The sequence below is a fragment of the Poecilia formosa genome, unplaced genomic scaffold (genome assembly GCF_000485575.1).
Source record: "Poecilia formosa unplaced genomic scaffold, Poecilia_formosa-5.1.2 Scaffold60, whole genome shotgun sequence".
Lineage (NCBI taxonomy): Eukaryota > Metazoa > Chordata > Actinopteri > Cyprinodontiformes > Poeciliidae > Poecilia > Poecilia formosa.
Window position 1 is genome coordinate 373084 of NW_006799999.1, and position 21748 is coordinate 394831.

General features: G+C 39.3%; 2 protein-coding genes across 2 annotated transcripts in view; one reads left to right on the forward strand and one right to left on the reverse strand.

The window, feature by feature from the left end:
* Positions 1-8138, forward strand: part of dpep1 (dipeptidase 1) — an 8939-nt gene extending 801 nt beyond the window's left edge. The window contains exons 3-10 of the mRNA XM_016672426.1: positions 579-711; positions 966-1116; positions 2738-2807; positions 3412-3588; positions 4509-4593; positions 4731-4806; positions 4955-5090; positions 7880-8138. Of these exons, the coding sequence (XP_016527912.1) occupies positions 579-711; positions 966-1116; positions 2738-2807; positions 3412-3588; positions 4509-4593; positions 4731-4806; positions 4955-5090; positions 7880-8056 (1005 nt within the window). The 3' untranslated portion in view covers positions 8057-8138. The remainder of the gene's footprint in view (positions 1-578; positions 712-965; positions 1117-2737; positions 2808-3411; positions 3589-4508; positions 4594-4730; positions 4807-4954; positions 5091-7879) is intronic.
* Positions 8139-9645: 1507 nt separating this feature from the next.
* slc22a31 (solute carrier family 22 member 31) lies at positions 9646-20496 on the reverse strand. Its single transcript, XM_007553888.2, has 9 exons — positions 20007-20496; positions 17159-17262; positions 16910-17064; positions 13298-13466; positions 12690-12835; positions 11992-12100; positions 11286-11494; positions 10925-11036; positions 9646-10781 (listed from the first exon to the last, which is right to left on the reverse strand). Exons 1-9 carry the CDS (start codon positions 20430-20432, stop codon positions 10337-10339), a joined length of 1875 nt encoding a protein of 624 aa, XP_007553950.1. The 5' UTR covers positions 20433-20496; the 3' UTR covers positions 9646-10336.
* Between the last annotated feature and the right edge of the window lie 1252 nt (positions 20497-21748).

The window sequence follows — 21748 nt, forward strand, 5'->3', positions numbered from 1 at the left end:
AAAGAAAGAAAGAAAGAAAGAAAGAAAGAAAGAAAGAAAGAAAGAAAGAAAGAAAGAAAGAAGGAAAGAAAGAAAGAAAGAAAAAAGGAAAAGTAGGAAATTTAGTGAAAAAAAAAGAAAAAAGCATCATGTAGCTATTCATGAACTAAACATCTCTCATTACATAAGGAAATTATGCAACATTCAAAATCTATCAACCATTCAGTTGTCATTCAGCTGTCTGGTAAGTCATGAAGTTGCAATAATCTAACTTTATGGCAGTAAAACACTGTAAAAACCCTAAAAGCCCAACTGGTCTTGGCCAATCAGGTTTGGCAGATAAACAAGACAGAAAACATTACAGACTGAAAACTGCACAGGGAAAAAGTCACAGTTTTGAAAAACTAATTCTCAGGTGATCTGAAGATCTTTCTTCATTGTAACCCAGGAGAACTCGAGGCTCAGAGCCTCGACTAGTTTTCTCACCCAAACAAAGTTTGCAGCGGGCCAGAAATAAATAAAAACGTTAAAAAAAAACGTTGAATTGATTTCCCCCTGCTCAGTGTGCTTTGACACAATGTCTTGCGCTGCTTTCTCAGTTCTGGGCGGCGTATGTTCCCTGTGACACGCAGTACAAAGATGCTGTCAGGCAAACTCTGGAGCAGATAGACGTGATCCACAGGATGTGTTCAAAATACCCAGACACTTTCCAGTTTGCCACCAGCAGCAAAGGTGAGGCATTTGTCGTTCCTAAAGTTAGTTCTCATGGGGCCAGCACCCTGCATGTTTTAGTTATTTCTCTGCTTCAACACACCTGAATCAAATCATTAGATCCTGGGAGTTGGACCATTTGAATCAGCTGTGCTGAAGCAGAGAGATCTCTAAACGCCTTAGATGACGGGAGCTGGACACACATGATCTGGACCATTTATGTCCTGCGTTTAAACAGTCGTGTCACTCGGTGTCACCCATTATAACCTGCACAGATATCGAGGATGCCTTCAGATCGAAAAAGGTGGCCAGCCTGATAGGGGTGGAGGGGGGTCACTCCATCGACAGCAGCCTTGGGACTCTGCGTGTGATGTACCATTTGGGCGTCCGCTACATGACGCTCACGCACTCGTGCAACACACCCTGGTGAGAGCAAGCAACACACCGAATTAAAGGCATTTTCATAAAAACAAACATACATCCAATTTAAATGCAAATAAATGAGTCAAAATTTAGATTACAACAATCCTCAGGATTGATTGTGATAGAATCCAGAGTATGATTTAAAAACTGAAGCGGAAATGTTACATAGGTTGGATTAATGGTAAGAGAAAAATACATTATGAGCTGTTTTTTAACTGCTTTGTGAAGAAATGTTTCCAACAAAAATGTACCCCACAAAAAAACTGTCCATTAGCTTTGGTTCAGGTTTCATTGTGGAGAGTACGGGAGATTCCTGCAAGTCTGTCCCACAACGTATCAGATTATCCGGATATCTGGGCTGGTTTTGACATGTTCTGCTTAATGACCCAGACTACAATCAGGAGAAATTGTGTTGTCCCTTAAACAGACTTTGAACACCAAGTTCTTTCCGCTTGCAGCTGCGTGTTAACTGAGAAGCACTAAAGAGATTTCAAACAAGTTTAAAGCGCCACATGAATGTAGATCAACCTTTTTGTGTGTTAGTGTGAAACTTCGATTCAACCTGCATAAAATTGTGATCAGTACTATTTACTCATAAGCTCTACTTAGATTTCTCAAAGGTTAAATAACTCCATCACCATGAACATCATAGGAGAAAGAGTGAAGAATTGCTGTTTCTCAGTGAAAGTTCAACAACATTGTATGTTTATGATATTTCTATATACCGTATTTTCCGCACTATAAGGCGCATCTTCAATGAATGGCCTATTTTAAAACTTTTTTCATATATAAGGCGCACCGCATTATAAGGCGCATAGAATAGACTCTACAGTAGATGCTGGAGTTACGTTATGCATCCACTAGATGGAGCTGCTCAAGGGAACGTCAACTAAACAGTCTGACTCTGGTCGGCGAGGAGAGCCTTCCGCGACTGGGCCGGGGCGTGGCCGGACGATGGTCACCCTTCTCGGTTCATGTACAGCATGTTCGTGGAGAAGGTGGTGCTAAATGACCTGCAGACGACCTGATTATCAGATCGGTAGGTAGATAGGTCAGTCAAACTTTATTAACAAACCAGCGTTCTGACAACTATCCCAGCATGCACCGCGGGCTTCTTCTTCTACGGGCGAAAATGAAGTCGGGGGGCTGCTTACCGTAGTTGCTTGACCTGTTGGGGCTCAATATTGGTCCATATATAAGGCGCACCGGATTATAAGGCACAACCCTCAAAAAACCCCAAACCCCCTTCAATTTTGAGGAAATTGAAGGGTTCTTTTAGGTGCACCTTATAGTGCGGAAAATACTGTACTATCGACAATTAATTTTCTTTCAAAATAAGACTTAAATTATTTAAGTCTTCTTAATTATAAGAAGGAAATAAATAGCTGGGTTCGGAATAAAGTTTGCAGTCATCTTGGTGTTCACACATGCTAATCAACTTTTTAGTTTAAATCATGCACAAATCATTTTGGATTTTAGATTAGTTTGCAAATTACTTTATAATGTCAAATAATCACCAACTTGAGGATAACAGATTGAAACAATAAATATAGTTTGCAGGATAAAAACATACACTGTGGTTTTCACTTAGATTATGTGCAAGTGACCCGTTTCTTCTCATCAGGATGGACAACTGGCGTGTGGACACCGGAGCAGACCCATCTGAGCATAACGGCCTTTCTGCTTTTGGCGAGGTGAGAAGAAGCAATAGAGATGATTTGACTTTCACAGTCGGTTGTTTAACAGATTACTCTGTGATTGTATTCCTGCAGGTTCACTGTTACTGTGATGTATTTTACATGACCTGTGTAAAAAGATAAAAACCTCTGGGTCTGATACAAGTTCATCTTGTGAACTGCTTCATGTTTTACTGCCTGACAACATTGATTGATTTGAGCTAGGCTCTCAACATCTGTTGTACAGGAAAAGATATGTATGGATGGACATATGCTTAGCATGATAATACTTCTGTGGTCAGGGCTCTGAATGGACAAAGTTGCACAACATTTTGTGTTTGATAATCAGTGAACTCATAAAGCTCCAGCTGGAAAACAGATAATATATACAGAAGAGGCTTATCTGCTAATATGTGGACAGCCTTGTTGCCACAACTCTTTAGATCTTTAGATCATTTTGCGTTAATGATTGTAAAACGACTGTTACATGGCGGAAATCGACGTCAGCTGCCGGGAATAGAACTAGACGTGAAACATGGACACAAATATTTACTGCAGGTGTTGAGGCGATCTGCTAAGAAATATATTTAAATGTTATTTTCCTGTTTGGCTTGGTTGACAGAAAGTGATTGCGGAAATGAACCGTCTGGGGATGCTCATCGACTTGGCTCATGTGCCTGTAAAAGTGATGAACCAGGTCCTGGACATATCCAAAGCTCCCGTTATCTTCAGCCACTCCTCTGCGTACACCGTGTGTCCACACAAGAGGAACGTCCCCGATGACGTCCTCGATAGACTGGTGAGTCTGTTGGGTTACTGCAATACACAAAGAAAAGTACTTAGATAGCTCGTTAACGTTTTTTTGTTGTTGTTGTTTGTTTGGGTTTTTTTTAATTGTGTATCCAACTAGTTTCATTATCCTGAGTCCTATAAACACGGAATATAAAGAGCCAATTTTAAAATGTAGATTTACAGTTTAGAAAGTTATGATATCGCGTCTCTAAAGAAATATGCAAATCCAGTCCTTTTGCATTTAGCTCTGTAAAAATCTACTGCCATTCTAACGATAGATTTTTACAAGAAGGGTCAGTCTTGTTTTTAGAAAAACAGGATGCTTTTGTTTTGCATGAAATCTCTTTTTACAAAGTATGTCACAATTTAGCTCAAATGCTTCCAAGAAAAAGCAGCCGTTTTCAACGTTGCTGTTGCTGAACGTGTGACTTTGTTACACTTTAGCTTCCTGAGCAATGTAACAATGTGCTGCCAATACCTAAGAGAAGAAGTCTCCCCAAAAAATGCATTCATGTTTTTAAGCAATTGCTTAACAGAAAATGTGCTACAAAGCAAAATTGTGAAATTGCAAAGATGAAAACTTGCTGATTTTGTTACATAACATGAACTGTTTTTATTTTTTTGTTGCTGTAGATAACAAACTTTTAAAAGCCTTTTATGGTGTCATCAGAGCTTAAGTGAAACCTTATAAAACAATTCAGTTTATGTCATACACGCTTAATGACCACTATCAAACTGCAGTCAATAAAATGAGAAGGCATATTTTATGCTAAATTGTTAAATATTATCAGATCAAGCAGGTGTGTTCTGCAATAGATTAGACGGCAGATTAGTTTAAAAGCTTCAAGTCCAACTAATCAGAAAGGACAAATCTCCATCTATCATCAAAGCTTCAGCTTGTCATGCCGTATTTCTTTCTGACTCTAGAATAAAACTGGAGGAATTGTGATGGTGAACTTCTACAATGACTATGTGACGTGCAGCACGACGGCAAACCTCTCAGATGTGGCTGGTAAATTAACAGTCTTGCCATAACAGCTATTGTAAAACTAGTTAAATTGTAACAGTCATCATCTACCTTAAAAGCAAAAACACAAAAAGCCCCCCTGTCCTTTCACTTGATTGTAAAGTTTACTGCTCTCATTGCAGATCACTTTGACCATATAAAGAAGGTGGGCAGCGCGGGTATTATTGGTTTTGGTGGAGATTATGATGGAGTACCCAGGTGAGTGCCAGTAAAAACCTGGAGGGAAGATAAGCAAATTTTAATCCATCATCGTTTTCCCACCAGCCAGTCTTACATAATCACAGTTAAATAAAATTGAAGAAGAGTTTTCCAGAAGATTTTTTTTTCACTGACGTTGTTCTGCCAGGGTTCCTGAGGGTTTGGAGGACGTGTCTAAATATCCCGATCTGGTGGCTGAACTTCTGAGGAGAGGGTGGACGGATGAGGAAGTGAAAGCAGCTCTTGGAAACAACCTCCTCCGGGTCATGAGGGAGGTTGAAAAGGTGAGAGCTACTGTATATTCTCAGCATTAAGCTTTGTGGATTGTTTTTAATATTTTAACTGTGAAAGAAAAGAACAGTGAGTCAACATTAAGGAATAGAAAGAAGCACAAAAGACATCCCATTGTAAACAGATAATGATTATAATGGTGTTAGTTCATCCTGTGTAGCTATGACAACTTCAGCTTTTATCGAACACTCAAAAAAGTTTAAATAGGATTTTTCTTTCTTTTTTTTTTTCTTTTTTTTTTTTACCATTCTTTCTAAACAGCATTTATGAGGTCAGACACTGATGTCGGATGAGAAAGGCTTGGATCACAGCCACCACTCTAATTCATCCCAAAGCTGTTCTGTTGGGTCATTATCAGACCTTAATTCAGGTCCTTCAGATTTCTCCATGCCAAACTCGCACATCTATAGGTCCTGGACTTTGATTTGTGCACTGGTGAGATAAGAAGGAAGCCTATAGCTGCAGAAAGTTTACATCCTGCTGCATCCACCGACCTGCTCTGGGATTTTACATGGCCACTTAATGGCTGAGTTGCTATTGATCCCAATAGTTTTCACATTTATTTATTGCACAGGTGATATCCTATCTCTGTGCCGCTCCAGATTTCACTGAGCTCCTCAGAGTGACCCATTGTGGTAGCAGGCCAAGGTGCTGATCTTGTAAACATTTGGAGTTTGGTGACTCATTATTGCAATACAGTGTAGGTAGTAAAACAAGGCCCAAGCTTGGCTTATATAATTTAATTTATGTGCTTTATTTTTGATTTGGGGAACCTGTGTTTGTTTTGCTATCAAATCAAAATTAAATCAATGGGGTTGTTTTTTTGTGTAGCACATTTCAGCAACAAGGCATTTCAAAGTGCTTTACATCATAAAACCCCCAAAATATAAAGTCACAGAACACACAGTCAACAATGGAAACATTACATTTTGCCACCATTACACATCAGATTGTTGGTGTTTCATTGACTGTGTTTCAAAAGGAACTCTAACTAGGTGGGTTTTTAGTCTAGATTTAAAGGCGCTCAATGTTCCAGCTGTTTTGCAGTTTTCTGGAAGTTTGTTCCAGATTTGTGGTGCATAGAAGCTGAAAGCTGCTTCTCCATGATTGGTCCTGGGGATGCAGAATAAAAAATTATGAAACGATTGCTGATTTGAATGGCTTACAATAAATCCTTAAAAGCTACCTGACCTTATTGCACCTCCACAGCAATTTGTACATATTTGAATTATACACTATGTCGGAATGACCTTTAGCAACAATGGCAGCTGGACTGTGCTCCATTTGGGAAAAGTTAGAGCAGCCTTTTTTTTTACCAGACCAGTCTTGCACTGTTGTTGCTCCAGCTTCAAGTTTAATGTATTTAAATTTAAACTTTAAGTAAGAATCTAAGGATTTCTTTACTAAATCACTGGCAGCTTTTAGAAAAACATCTTGGAAAACAAAGACTGTAATGTTTACCCCATTTAACCCCACCGGTCATAATAGTAACCAAGAAATTTATTACACTTTCAAGGACTCCAAAAAGCTTCCTGATTACATTTTCAGTTAATGTTCAGCTAACATTGAAAGTTTAGAGTGTTTGGATAATAATTATGCAGTATCACATGTTTAGAGTAAATTATCACATGACTAGAGCTGTTTAAATGTTGGTTGCACCTTGGCGAGAAGAAGACTGCCACAAACCTCCCAAAGAAGAGGATAGCAATGTATGTTTAAATAAGCATATAACAGATTTTTGGTGCACATCATCTTTAAAGTGTCTAGTTATGATATACACCTTTGCATTTACAAAAAGTGGTTTGGTGTGTGAGCAGGATGTGTAAACATGTTGACGGTCACAATAGTGATCGGTGGGATAATATGTTTGACCTTACTTATTTAAATACATACCATATTCTTCCAATTCCTAACTTCTTCCTTTTTAAGATTAATTTTGAGTGTGGTTCTTGATCTATTAGACTTAGTGATGGCCAGACAAAGCATACAACAATGTAGTTATGAGAAAGATGGATTTTGGATTTTGGTAGTGGGACTTAGACATGGACCATATGGGGAAGTTGGGCCATTTTAAAATGTCCGATTTTGAATGCATATGATCAGTTCATGGGAAAAGAGGATGATCTGACCCTTCATCAGTCATGTGCCATTCTGTCACCACCTGCAAAGTTTATGATGAAGGGACAACTGTCTCTCTGATGTTCCCTTTAAAACTAAAGAGGATCCAAACGAGGTTCTGACACAAGATGAGAAACTGCTGATCCACTAGAAAAACAACAATATTTCATAGTAGAAACAAAGATGAGGAAGAACTATACAGAGACTGATGTCAACTAGATCAGTGAGCACATGGGAGGTGTAGACCTTCATGACCAAAACCCCTCAAGGTTCAGTGTCATGATCGGGTCCAAGAAGTGGTGGTGGCCCATCCCAAAAGCGCACTTGTAAATAGCGTGACTGTAGTTTAGGAGGTAGGAGTTTATCCTGTACCTGGTGGGAATTATTATTTGACTTAAATGTAGGTCTGCACACTTTCAGAGCACAAGGAAAAATGCTAAGCATTGTTGATTAATTGTTTATTTTAGGTCATATAGTGCAGATCTTAGGAAATTCAAATATGTTCTAGATAGTACAAACTTTTAGCAGGACTTCCAGTGACTTTCTTACCGCCTCTTTTCCATGAAGAACGGATTTGTGGAAAACTTGAGTAGTTGCAGTGTTTATTGATTAATGTGAAATCAGAATCAGCACACACATTGCTTGCTGTCATTTCTTGCTTAAGGTCCGTGACACGATGTTGACCACCTCGCTGGATGACAGTCCTATTCCATACGATGATGTGAAGAACCCCTGCAGGACGAGCTACGGCTACACCGTCTCTGGAGCCGTTCGTTCTCTCAGCACATTGACCCTTTTGCTCGTTACGGCTTTCCAGGCTGTTATGACATTAACAGATTAGTAATCACCTCTGCAGTGACATTTCATTAAATCTTAGGATTTGAAAACTTTAATATTAAAACTCTTTGTTCTGGTCAACCTTCAATTATTTTATCAGTTTACTAAAATACTCAAGTTACCTAACAATGATTAGTCAAAGCAGAGCTTAAGCTTAAGATCAAAGAATGCATGAGAGGGCAAATCTTAGACTCTTATCTTGATTTTACTACAGTATCCAAGAGGGGGTTTTTTCTCGGACTGAAGAATGATCTGCACTGGATGGGAGCTCTTATGTGAGAGAATAGCTCCATCTGGTGTTCTTTGTAAGACACTACAAGAGCATTTATCAACAGCTTTTGGCGAACTGCTGGACAAGAAGAAACATGTCTGATTTCACAGGATAATAAAACACAGAAATAAAGTGTCATCAACTTTCATATCTTTACTTTACAGAAGCACCATTAACGGATCACTAAAAGACATGAAACTGGAGTTACAGTAGAACATTTTATGAAAACAGTGTCATTTTCTTTTAAATGCATGAGGGAAGTCTTAAAAAATAAAAATCCAACAGATTAGGTTTAATCAGGAAGTCTGATCTACATCGCCACCTTTAAGGAATTAACTGTAAACACAATTACTTAACGTTTTTAGTCATTTAAGATGCCCAACGGTGAATGTTGGTTCTTGCAAATCCCAGAGCATTCAAGCATCACTGTTGCCATAATTCAGTAGTTTATATTCCTTTTTTTGTCAGCCACACAGTGGATTAAACATGTTTTAATTAACCAATATCTTTGCTTTTGTCTCCGAGTTTCAACACATACTACACCCAAACACACTTGTGGTATTTATGTCAACAATGCTTGTTAGAGGCACAAAAAATAACTGAGGAACATCATCTGACTGATTAAGTAACTCATTGAAAACTCCATCAATTGGCGCCCTCTTGTGTGCTTCACAGGAACAAATATCAATCTGAGGACGATAATCATCTGCAGAGGAAGAACAAACTTCCCAGGACAGGCATTGGAAAATATGAGGACAAATATTTCAAGAGAACTATTATTACTTTTTTTTTTTAACAAACCTGTGAACATTGGCAGCATGTAACTCAATTTTTCACCACAAAGCAGAAACCAGCAAAACTGTTTATTAAATTAGTTGCTTGTAAATTTAAAAGAGCTACTTTTCTAACTTCCTTCATCAGCAAGCAGCACTGGAGTGCTTAAAAAAAGCTCATCTGTAAACCTTAGGAATAAGGTTTACAGATAAAAGTGAAAAGATTCACTTTTACAAATTGCTGTTATTTTAGATTATATTTTTAAGCTGCTCTTTGCTGTTGGTACTATTGAGATATTCTTTAGGTACCACAAGAGGGAGCGGCAGCTTTCATACTGTATGTTTTTCAGGAAAATGGATGAATGGCTGCAGCACAAATTACCAACTATAGATGAGACAATGATTAGTTTTAAATGGGTTTCTGTGGAACAGCTCAATATAGACATTATCTTACCTGCAGTAAACTAATATTAGAGATTGGGTTAGTGCCATCATGTTACATTTTTTTAATCGACTCCCTCTTTCATATAAGCTGGAGCAAATACCAAGTAACGTTACACCTAATCACTTTGTTATTATATTTAATATATTTTCATTTTCTTAATGAAACAATATGACAGCAGAGCTGTTGAAAACTGCAAACTGATCTACTCTACACCAAAAGAAAACACGTTACACGGCAAAATGTGTCTTTTCCTGTGACATATGAAGAAATCCACATAAATCAGAATATACGGAGGCAGAAGTTTCATGTAGAACATTTTGGCAGTAACAGCAGCTACAGCTGATCAGGAGGGGAAATGGAAACAACCGTTATGTGCAAATGTGACTAAGAGTAAAATTTCTGAAATATTTGAATGTCACAGTGTACATTTTCTCTAGAATAAGTCCAGCTTGGATTCGCTATACTGACATGGCTACTCACTACTACCACCAACTTCACACAACCCCATTTAAAAAAATTATTTGAAAGTAGTGTACTACATCACCACAGACAGAACTGTTGCTTATTACAGTCCAGTGTAAACCTTTAATATACTTACTAAAGGTTGGATTAGAAAATGCTACAACTAAAGGCTCATGAGCTGAAATCAAAAAGAAGAAGTGACTAAACCCTCTGTAACAACAGACAGATATAAGGTGCTCCGGTGTCGGCGCTTTAGGCGACACGTTTTCCATCTGAGGTATCTTTGGAAGAAGGAAGTAAAATCAGTCTGCAGGAGGAGGCCGACGACAGGTTTTACAATGCAACGTCTTCCTGTGTCCCGTTTTCTCCTTTCTGTGTGTTGCTGCCCGACAGCAGAGGCAAAACAGATGGCCCAGTGATCCTGTACGGCAAATTATCTTTGGTCAACATCTTCCTAGTGGCAGAAACCAAGCGGGAATAATTATCCGGATTGTACTCGGACACCGGAGGCCGCGTGCATAACAAAGGCAAACAGTCTTTCTTCTGTTGGGACAGGAAGAGAGGCGGCCGTCGCTGGCTCTCGCCCTCCTTCAGGGAGTCTGGGAGCGACTTGCGTTTGCTTTCAGGCAACAGCATGATGCAGAGCACGGAGAGTATAGCGAAGGAGGCGAAGATGACGTGGTGCAGGAAGAAGCCACGCTTATCCTGGAGCTCCATCATAGAGGAGGCGGCCATGCCAACACACCCCGCCGCCATCACCAGGCCGAAACAGCCACCTCTGATAGAGAGATGGAGGAATTTAGAAAAGCAGGTCAAATAAAACTTTACTCACAGCTTCTCAACCTAATATTAACTGGAGATAATGTCAGACATACATGAACTGACAGCTGCACTGATTAAATCTAAAGCAGAGACACTCACCGGACCACGGTGGGCATGACTTCGCAGGCGAAGAAGGCACTGAGCATGGCAAGAGCCTGAGAGAACAGCAAACCCACCACAGAGAGGACCAGCACCAGCCCGCTTTGGAGATCTGAGACCAGAGCAGCAACAACTTTACTCAATCATCACTGGAAACCTTTCTGCACTTTTACTTTAGACAGTCATATCGCAGCATTTCAAAAAACCCCAAGAGCAAAAAAAAATCCTCAGTTACTAGTTGAATGTGGTCGGTTTTGGTTGAGAGTCTAGTGAAAAACACAGCTAGAATCTTCCACTATGAAGAACAGATCCCATCATTTCTGAGTCCAACAACATGGTGAATGTGAGGCAGAGGACGTACACTCTGTGAGGGCCAGCAGCAGCAGCGAGGACAGTCCAGTGACGATCGCAGACAGCAGCAGAATTCCTCGCCGACCGAAGTGATTGACACACAAACAGATGAAGACACAAGCCAGGGCGCCCGTTATCACCCGCAGGAAGTACTTCAAGTAAAAGCTGTAAACGTCCAGGTTTCTGGTGAAACAGTACTGGATTCCTGTTCCAATAAACCTTCAGAGAAGACAAAGTTAAACACATATTTACATTATTTTTAAAAGAAGATTGACCAAAAATAACTTTTTGAAATGTTTTATTCCATGCTTCTTATGTAAAACCTTTTTTTATATTTATATATTTTTTTTCCCATGTTATAGTCCTTCCAGTAAAGGCTATAACACACATCATAAATTGTTTTAATTCTAGCAGAAATCGAAAGACTTAAGGTTTTTCAACATTTTTGTCCTAGAACTATAAAGTAACTATTTTTATCAAAAAAGTGCATCAAAGTATCTGTTGTTGGATGATGCTTTTAAACCCAAAATGTCAAAAAGTTCCTCGTTTTCACGCATTTAATAAGAAAAAAAATGACACGATATTTTTGGTATTCAACTGAACATAAAAGAGAAAATTGGGGAAGAGTTTTGATCAGTAAGTTCAATTTTTTTAAAACTCAGGACAGAATAAGAGACACTTTAAAACAGAGGAGATTGTGAAAAACAAAAACTCACAGAGTGAAGCTGAGAATGAGACAGTTCTTCCAGATAACACGAGTCTGTCGAAGCTCCAGGACTGAATAGTACTTCGGCTGGTGGTCTTCTCCATATGCAGAGTCTATTTCTAAAAAAATAATAATAATTTAAAAAGTGTTCGAAAGAAGGTTTATCAGCTTTAGTTATAAAGAATCAATGCTAAAAATATATTTAAAAAAAAAAACCCTTACAGTTTCTCTGTTATGATGTATATGATCTGTATAAAATGCATCATTGCCATCTAGTGGCTATAGGAGAAATTACAGTTTTGAACATAATTTTAAATTCACAATTTTAAAGCATAAACTAAAACTAACTTACAGATTTGAAAAATGTAATTTAATCAGACAAAAATAAAGATAAAAGATATTAATGATGGTCATATTATTGCTTTTCTTTTTTTTTTCCAGAAACAATCAAAAAGTTCAGTCCATGTCTGCCATTGTGAAAACGAGCCTTTCACATCACCACAATTAAACAACATTTAAACACATTGAACATTCAAAAAACACAGCATTTTGATTGGTGCTTCATTTGTGGGACTAATTAGATCATTTTCACAAAATTTGCTGCTGAAAATGGTGAACCTGATTTGTTTTCCAGAAGCATAAACGATTAAATAACCCAACATTTGCATTGTCAGCATAAACAAGCTGTGGCACGAAGGTATGTGATACCTGACATCAGAGTTTCACCAGGATACATCTCATCTTGGAGACAAACGCCGTTCCTTTTAGTAAACTCCTGCAGGCTCCTCTTGGCCTGAGGAATGTGATCTGTGGCCAGCAGCCAGCGGGGAGACTCGGGAAACACTGATGCACAGCTGTGGAAAACAACTCTTATCATTTCTCAGGGAGACAGCATAGTTCAAACATTTCTTCCTCTAAAAAAAAAAAAGAAAAGGCTGAAACGGCAAATCAATGCAAAAGCAATTTCCAATAAAGCAGCAGTGCTAAAACGAGGAAAACATCACCACAGTTTCATGAACAATCCCCTGAGGGCTTCGGTGAGCTTTCTGAGTCTGTACTTGCTACTTTTAAGGGCGTGGTTGTCTCTTATGCATGAAATTCATCATGGAGGTCATAAAAATAGTCGTTAGATTCAAAAAGACTAAAATTCATAAAGAGTTTCTCCTTCAGGATTTTGTTGGTTTAATTAGGACGATGTAAGCGCATCTATTAGAAGCTCAAAACCGCTCCGGCTTTCATTAGCATCAGACTGTTTTTGTGGCTAATTCACAAAGCACAGGTGGGACATAAAAGGTGACTACTTAGATGTGACTCACCACCAATAGGACATCAGCAGAATTAGAGGCAAAGTGGCAACGGCCTGGAGAACGGGCCAATTGCGACACAGAATGGCGAGACCCGGCAACAGCAGCTCCGCAGAGACGGCGAAGAAGCCGCCGATCATGGTAACCATGAGGCGATGGGGAGGGTCAGAAAGCTCCAACCCTGAGAGAGAGAGAGAGAGAGAGAGAGAGAGAGAGGGGGGCAGGAAACACAGAGAGGATGCATGAGATCCAACCAAAGCTGAGGCAGAAACAAACACTCGTGTGGAGCACATCCATTTCCCGTCATAAAATTTATTTTCCCCTCATACATAAAAATTCACAGATTTGCACATTTCCTGTCCAATCCGACAGTAAAATGCTCCCAGAGTGGCATGATTCACTTCTGCCTTTCAAGGACTTCTTATTGTAATTCTCCAAATCTACATTGTAGCTGTCAATCAGAACCAAAAGTCATTGATAGATAAACTAATGGATGAGTTGATTGATGAGATTGTTATAGACCAGCTGCCCTATTAGGCGAAAATATTTCAGGCTGAAAAAAGAAACATATCAACACCACTAAACCTACAAACGTCAGATTCAACAGGTTAAACGCAAGAAATGGAGAGCTCTGTACGTCTCTGTTGAACTTTGACCTACTTGCTCTGCATGTGTGGGATGATAAGTATCTCACTTCCTGTTCTCATCTATGCCTTCAGTTCTGTCCTGTTATTGTTTTCTGCTCTTCGTGAGGAAGCTGCTTAGGAAGAACACCGTGGTGGAAACTTTCTCCTCTGCACTCCTCTCCTCACCCCACCAGCTATCAACCCGACGTCAAATTAAAAAAAAATAAATACATAAAATTCATCTGGAGCCAGCTGAGCCCTGACCTTGCAGGAATGTGGGACATCAGAAGCAGATAAAAACCAATCAGTTCAGCTCGTTTCCATGGTACCGAGGCAACATGTCACCATAAAGCATTACGCTCTTCTATCCAGCAATGTGTTCGTTGAGTCTTTTCACGCCATTTTGAAGCCTTTCAGGCCAACATGTTTAGAAGGTCTGAGGCTTGTTAGTGAAACTTATGAACCATGCAGGTCTCCATTTAGACACAGGACCGTGAAGCCTGATTAACTTGGACCCGTAGTAGGGATTGATGAGGCACACTTGTGAGAAAGCTGAAGATAAAAAAAAAATATATGATGACTTCAACGACAGATTAAAGCTCTAAGCATGACTCAGAAACCACAGCAGATGGGAAAACTCCAAGCCACAAAAAGACAACTGGAAACATTTTACAGTAAAACTTACTCACTCCTTTTTAGCTCTGCTGACAAACATTTTGTGGTAGCCACTCCAAAACATTATTGTGGCACTAATTTGTCGGTATCCTGAAGAAATATTTGTGTCCAAGCTGCTATAACGTCACAGGAAAATAATGGCCTCAGACATTTTTTGCCAAAAGTGACATTTGCAAAAAATAATCACCCCCTTTCTTTTGCCAAAATATGATTTGGGCTAAAAAAAGAATGGCAAATAATAATGACGCAAGTCATTATTATTGAGTCATTAGGAAGGTGATGATGTATCCACAGATTGTTTTCTTCATCATGATGGAAGCTTCGCATGATGTGGAAACCAGCTCTCTTGTTCTCCACGTGAACAGTTCTTGCCAACTCATCTCAAATACTGATCATGCGACAAGTTCAAGTCTTTATTTCATGCACATTGATATTTCTCCTCCTTTAAAAGCAGGCGGAAAGGAATGACTGATGGAGCTAATCCAGGTCATAAGAGTTGTAATCTTAAACAGAATGTCTTCAAGAAATCAAGTAATGTTTCACAATTCACTTTGTATGAACTTACATATAAAGGTTAGTCAAAATAACAGCTGTGGATTCAGGCTGAGCAGAAACGCTGACTATTTTAAACACGTTTCATTCACTATTCATCAGTTACGTTCGTCTAAATGACTGTGAAAAACTGATTAACACAAAGAGGTTTGCTACGCATTTAGAAAAAGCCCCCAGGTCATGCGTGAACATGTCATCCTCAGTGCATCAACTGTACGACTTTAGAGTCCTAATTTAATTACCTGTCTATTGGTTTGACGAGTGGATACAATGTGATACAAGAAATTCAATTATTACGTATATTAGTGATGCTAATCGCACAGAGAAGATCTTTGTTACGAGGTCATCGGGGACAAGACGAAGAAGAAGTGGGATCATTTATGGATCTATTATTCAATTTCTGAGGCTCTGCTAAAATAAGAGCAGCAGAGACACTGATAGACCATTCAACTGCTGTACCGTTATATTTCATATATAATGGAAACATGAAAAGAATCAGCAATAGCAGCTTTTTTTTCCTTCCCACCCATTTAAAACTACTCATCTGAAAGCCTTGCATTTAACAGACTGATTCTTTACTTTTTGACGAGAACTAAAAGTGATGTTACTTTTTTATCTGTGTGCCTCCTGAAGTGAACATGAGATAACATAGATAGGAAGGATTTGTAATTTGCTAACAGGATTTCCTCTTATCTTCCACAGATAAGTTGGGACTTAGCGCATGCGTTGGGTTTTGTGTTATTTTTAGTATTTATCTGATCTCATGTACTCATGTATTTAGTTAGTTTCTCTCCAAGATACTGAAGCAACCAAATTTTGTGATTTTCACATCAACATTACGTAACTTTGACGTGGCGCGGAATTGTTTGAAAGATCGGAGTTACAAATGATCCATCTTGGTGATGAATCCGGCTGCAGGGTCATGGGTGATGTAAATGTTGGAGAACCAGTTAATAAGATCTTTGCTGTGTAGTTGGAGGAAATTAATTTCACTTGAAATCACAGTGAAGATCAGGTGTCGTTTATTTTACACGTCAGATGGTTTCTTATTTACAACTCTGGCCAGAAGCTTACATGAACTCATTTCGGTGTATGGTTGTCACATTAATTTTAGTTTTTTTTGTAGCTTTGTTCCTGCATGGATTGGTTGTAGTACAAGTGACTAAGTAGCTGTAAAAACAACAAAAAAAGAATTTATCCCACAAATCAGAATATACTGCGGGTTTTCTCACACAGGTAAAACGTATAAATACATGCTCAAAAAACCCTCTCCTAATATTCTCCTAAATTCCTTATTAATCACATGTTTTCTTGTTTCTTTCAACAGGTTTCTGTCATGACTCTGCCAGAAACAATAGAGACAGACCTACTTTTAAACCAGCTTCTCTAACTTTTCGACAAGGTTTAAAAACAGGCTGACGTCCCTTCCAGAAGTGTGATTTGTCCATTGCTAAACCAATTTTAATTTGGTCTGGGACAATTTTACACACTATCTCCAAGTATCAACCATCTGTCCCAAACCAAAATCCCCAGATGACGGAAACATCTGGAACATCAGCCTGCTTATTCACAGCAAAGCAAATTTTACTTTGCCAGGCAGAAGCCAAACCAACAAACAAGAACCTGGTGCAAACCTGCAACCTTAAACCTGACTGAAACACGACAAAATGTCTTCTACTGATGTCAGTGGAAGAGATGCTTTGATCCGAAGCACACAACAAGTCGATTAACTACTGAATATGGTGCAGGAAAGCTTCCCAGCCACACTTACTGAGGACGTAGGAGGACACAAACACGCCAGCGAGCATGGCACCTTGACAGAGGCGCAGCATCAGAAACATCAGAGCGCTGCTGGACAGACACCCGGACACCCCAAACAAGCTGGACAGGGTGATGGAGAAGAGGAAACCCCGGCGACGACCCAACCTGAAAACGAGTCAAACAAAATAAACAGATCAACTTAAAAAGTTAGGACATAAATATAAATCTATATTGATTCATTTTTGGGATCATTACTTACCAGTCGCACAGCGAACCCAGGAAGATGTATCCCACAATCCATCCCACCATGAAGCAGACATGCTGCCGCGGGATCTTCCATTCGTCCTTACAAACCAGATTCCACTGCAAATGTAGGAAGGAAGCAAACACATAAGTTCACCTTTATAGAGATAAAATGGTCCATATTTTGTTTTGCTGTTCTGGGAATTTTAAGTGAAGGTTTCATATATGCAGAGATCAGATAAACCTAATAGTTGACATGTTTTATAAAGACACAAAGATGATAAGCTGGCTGAAGTCTCTGTGTTGAGCACTGTCCTCAGCAATCTGTGCAGAAACTGATAACAAAGAGAACATACAGTATAGACAAAGCTAATAAAAATACCAAAGTGACTGAAGCTTAAACCTGTTCTTTTTTCCAATGGAGACAGTATGAACCAAACATATTTCCTGTTTCTGTACCATTAGATTTCATTTAATAAAATCTATATCTTCCTGTTTTACTGGACTGCAAAAAATAGGCTGAAAATTTCACCACTTCTAATTTAATTTACTTTTATCTGTATGCGGTCTACTGTTTATAACCTTTACTGGAACTGTTATATTTACACCCAACTTATTTCAGCCCACTTTATTCCTAGGAAATAAAGACACAAATGTGAGAAATCATAAAAATGTGAATTCTGTCATTAAAAAATAAAGTAAAAGTGTTTAATTTAAGTATGTACAGGGCACAAGCTGCACTCAGTCCTTAAGTAAATGTCAGAAGACAGCAGGGAAACTGTGACAGGAATCACAGTGAGGAAGCAGGAATGCAGATCATGTTGTTTCTTATTGAGTTAAGATGCCTGCTGACAGGGTTATTACATTAGAAAAAAAAAGCTGTGCTTAAAGTTGGAATCAGTGCCATGTCCCACTGGTACCAGCCAATGCCTGCAAAATGTTTCTCTCTACACATCCCCACCCATCCTCCTCCATATGCTCAAAAGAGAGGAAAGAAGATGTACAACACAGAGAACTTATGAAAGACTGTACTAATATTCAATATTACCCCAACAAGAGTTTAGAACAGAAATGGCAAATTAGATAAAATACACCAGCAAAGATAGTCAAAAAGCAGCAACCAAAATTACACTAACAAAACATCAGAAAGAGACAATAAAATTGTAATTTATAGCAACCAAAGTTGTTTGGTTTTTCATGCAGCCCTTATCCAAATTCATAAAAACTATCCTGTTTTAAGCTGCACAAAATATCTAATGGTGAGATGTAAACAAGCAACTACTGAGTAGCACCTGTGACAATTTTACCCAAAATAAAAAATAAATCTGCTAAAACAAGACAACTTAGAAACATTTTCACATCCACCTCCCATCGTGTTCAAAGAGAAGCATGAATTATTATTCATCTATATGTTAAAATAAAGTGTGTTAAAGGTGCAATGTACAAGATTTCCTGCCATCTAGTGGTCAAGTCGCAAACTGCAGCTACTGTAACTAACTATACTCCAGCTTTTCTTCTAGGATTATGGAGGATAATGAAGCGACCACATAAAAAAGGTAAGCAGTAGCCTGCAATTGTTCTCTACAGGCCACTGTTGATGCATGATGGCAGGCCAGCACTGTTTATGCAGTAAAACCAAATACCTTTTTTACCTTTGCATACATTTGTCAGTTTGAAATAGTTTCAAAGTATTGGTCAGACTCTTGGTAATCTAATTCATGCTATAATTTGGTTTCAAATTGCTCATTGAAAAACTAGGTCCAATGTTTCTTAACAAGCAGAACATGTGGATCTTTATAATGTGGATAATTCAGTGCAGTTCAAATGAAAGATATACATCACAGCACATGCACCCAAATGAGCTTCTGTTGTTTTGTGGGATGTTTGTTTTAAACACTGTTGAGCTGTGTGCAGTTTTTCCAATTGTTCAAGATTGCCTTTTGTCCCGGGGATTGACATAAAGGGCCCATGAAGTTGTTGCAGGGAAGGGAGGCGTTCCGGGTCTCCGGAAGAAACTAGAAGGCTTCAACCTTCCCAGTGCCACAGATTGTCAGAGACAAGAGCAGACAATCATCTGAGGAATTAAGCAGAGGGGAGGATACAGAAGAGGACAAGGTGGAGGAAATGACTTGTAATGACCTTGTGCTTTTCAGGCGATTCTACTGCGGCCGCAGACATAACTGAGGTTCAGGAGTGTTTTAAAGTTTACTAAACCCCCCTAGAAATACTTTGTAGGAGGGTTGTTTTTTTTTTTTTTTTTTATTGCTTCTCGTCAGCATTTTGCAGGGTGGATTATTGAGTAGCAAACAAAACAGAATATAAAGACGTGTTTATAGAAGCTGCCTGCAAGAAACCTAAGGTAAACACCTTAGGTTTACCTTAGGTTGGGTGGCGGGTGTTGTACTCATGACCCCCTCAACCTCCCTTAAAACTTCATTTCATTCACTTGGTCAGATTCAGGACTGGACATCTGTGCAAATTAAACTGGACTCACGAAGACACATAGGAAGCTAAGATTAGCACGTATGAATACGGAGAATGGAATAAGATTCTGGAGAACAACAAAGTTTTAAACAGTTTACCTAAACCTGAGTAAATATTGACCAACAGCTGACGGGAGCTAACTTTAGGACACATTAGATAAACTTTAGCACGTCTGCTGAAGCAAGACAAAACAAAACAAAACAAAAAAAAAGGCACCTAATTTGTTGGGTTATATAACATGAGGAAGCAGGTTTGTGTTGTTAGCAAGTAATGAAACATGGAATCTGTAGATTAATTGGACACAGTTGTGTGTGTGTGTGTGTGTGTTTTTTTTTTTAACTTATTATTATTCAAACAACCAGCAGCAACTTTAACTTTACCTCCGTGAGAATGTTGCTCTGGAGTCCCACCACAGTTGGGTACTCCCAACCTATGCTGCAGTTTTCCTTTTCCCGCGGCACTTTTCCGGACAAGTCCGTGATATTTGAAGGATACTTGTAGCGTTCACAGTGGCTGAAGCCCTGGCCGTCCACCCAGGGAATGGTGAGGTTCAGGTAGGTCTCCCCCGAGTAGTTACTGAAAAAGGAAGGCAGCTGCTTCGGGTCCGTCTTGCAGTAGTACAATTTCGGGATCTGGGTGAAATAAACGTCGCTGAACAGGTTCAGTGCCACCGCAAAGGTGGGGAACCAGCTGAACACGACTGCGACCCGGTTGTACCGTCCGTAGCCACCGATTTGAGGGAAAATCTTCGTCTCGTAATCCATGGGGAGGCAGCAGCTGGCGGAGGCAGTCGCTCCTGAAGCCATTCCCGCAGCGAGTGCGCTCCGACCGCAGCTGCGCGGCGCAGGCAGCAGGTAGGCGCCGGGGAGGGGGCGGGGTCTGCGGGTCACGCACACTGACACAGCAACATGATACCTGATGGGATGACTCAGAAAATGTCCAGGCATCATCATTTCCCTCATTTATTTCTTTTTCACAAGCTGAACCAAGTTCCAACTTACTGTTACCAACAGATCAGAAAGTTCGGTTTCAAATTCGCAATATGTATCTGGCTTATGCTGTGTTACAAAGTTACAGCAGGGAAACTGGCAACACAATGTTATGCAGGAAGGCAGCTGTTGCCTCAAACATTCAGTCAGGGATAACTGGTTGCGTCAGTAATGCTAACAACTGAAACAGGTCTAAACCTGTTGAAAACTTGAGTCTTTTCACAAAAGGTTGTTTTGACTTGCTGCTTTTCTCCTATCAAATTAAACGGTAACTTGGGAACTGCTTTTTGTGTTTACTTGGGTCATCTGATAAAATGAAGACAAATTTCTCGAGATGGAATTTGTTCTAATTTGGTGCTACATAAGTAAACTGAAAAGGTTTTCTGTGTGCCTCAACCAACCAAATGTTATCATTTAAAACTTGAAGTTCAAATTGTAAAGCTAAATCAAAGACTGATTTAATCTTATGATGATAAGACCTTCCTGAAGATAATCATAAAAGCACAGGGTCGACACACACGTGGTTTTTCATGAAGCATGACTGAATAAAAACAAAAAACAAAAAAACTGGTATTGTTTTCATTAAAAAAAAAAAAAGAAATTAGTGAAGTAAATAAAGACGAATCAAAACTGAAAGCATTTCGTTTATGGTATGAGTTATTGCCATATGCCTGATGCAGCTGTCCTTGAGTTTTGCTGGGATCTCTAGTCTATCTTTAGAAGTGCTTCACACTTACATTTTCTTTCAGCAGATGATTCATGTTAGCTTCATGTGACTGAGACTGGAAGCATCGAATTGCTGTATTAATGAAGAAGGAACGCTCCTTGGAGATATGACAGCATTGTTATAATTCACCCATGTTCCCCTCTCTGCACCACCCAGGTCCGTTTGCCAGTTTTGGGACCCGACCAAAGCCCCTCAGTGTCACTACCTTGAGAAATAATGAGATTTGGTTAAGTATAAAGCAGGCTTTAATGCCGAAAAATGATCAAATGTTACAAGCCATACAAATTGAGTGATCATTCACCGTCCAGCGCTGGGCTCCACTTAGCTCACCTGAGGGGTGAAACCAGGTGAAGCAAAGATTGCAGCTTTTATCTTCTCCTCATTTTGCACCCTGTCTAAAGGGTGT

Excerpts from the sequence above, each read along its gene's own strand:
- slc22a31 (XM_007553888.2), bottom strand. The coding sequence starts at position 20,432 with ATGGCTTCAGGAGCGACTGCCTCCGCCAGCTGCTGCCTCCCCATGGAT. Across the intron at positions 13,467-16,909 it reads TGTGTCCTCCTACGTCCTCA|GGTTGGAGCTTTCTGACCCT; the intron begins GTAAGTGTGGCT and ends TCTCTCTCTCAG. Across the intron at positions 11,495-11,991 it reads CTCATTCTCAGCTTCACTCT|GTTTATTGGAACAGGAATCC; the intron begins GTGAGTTTTTGT and ends TCTTCTCTGAAG.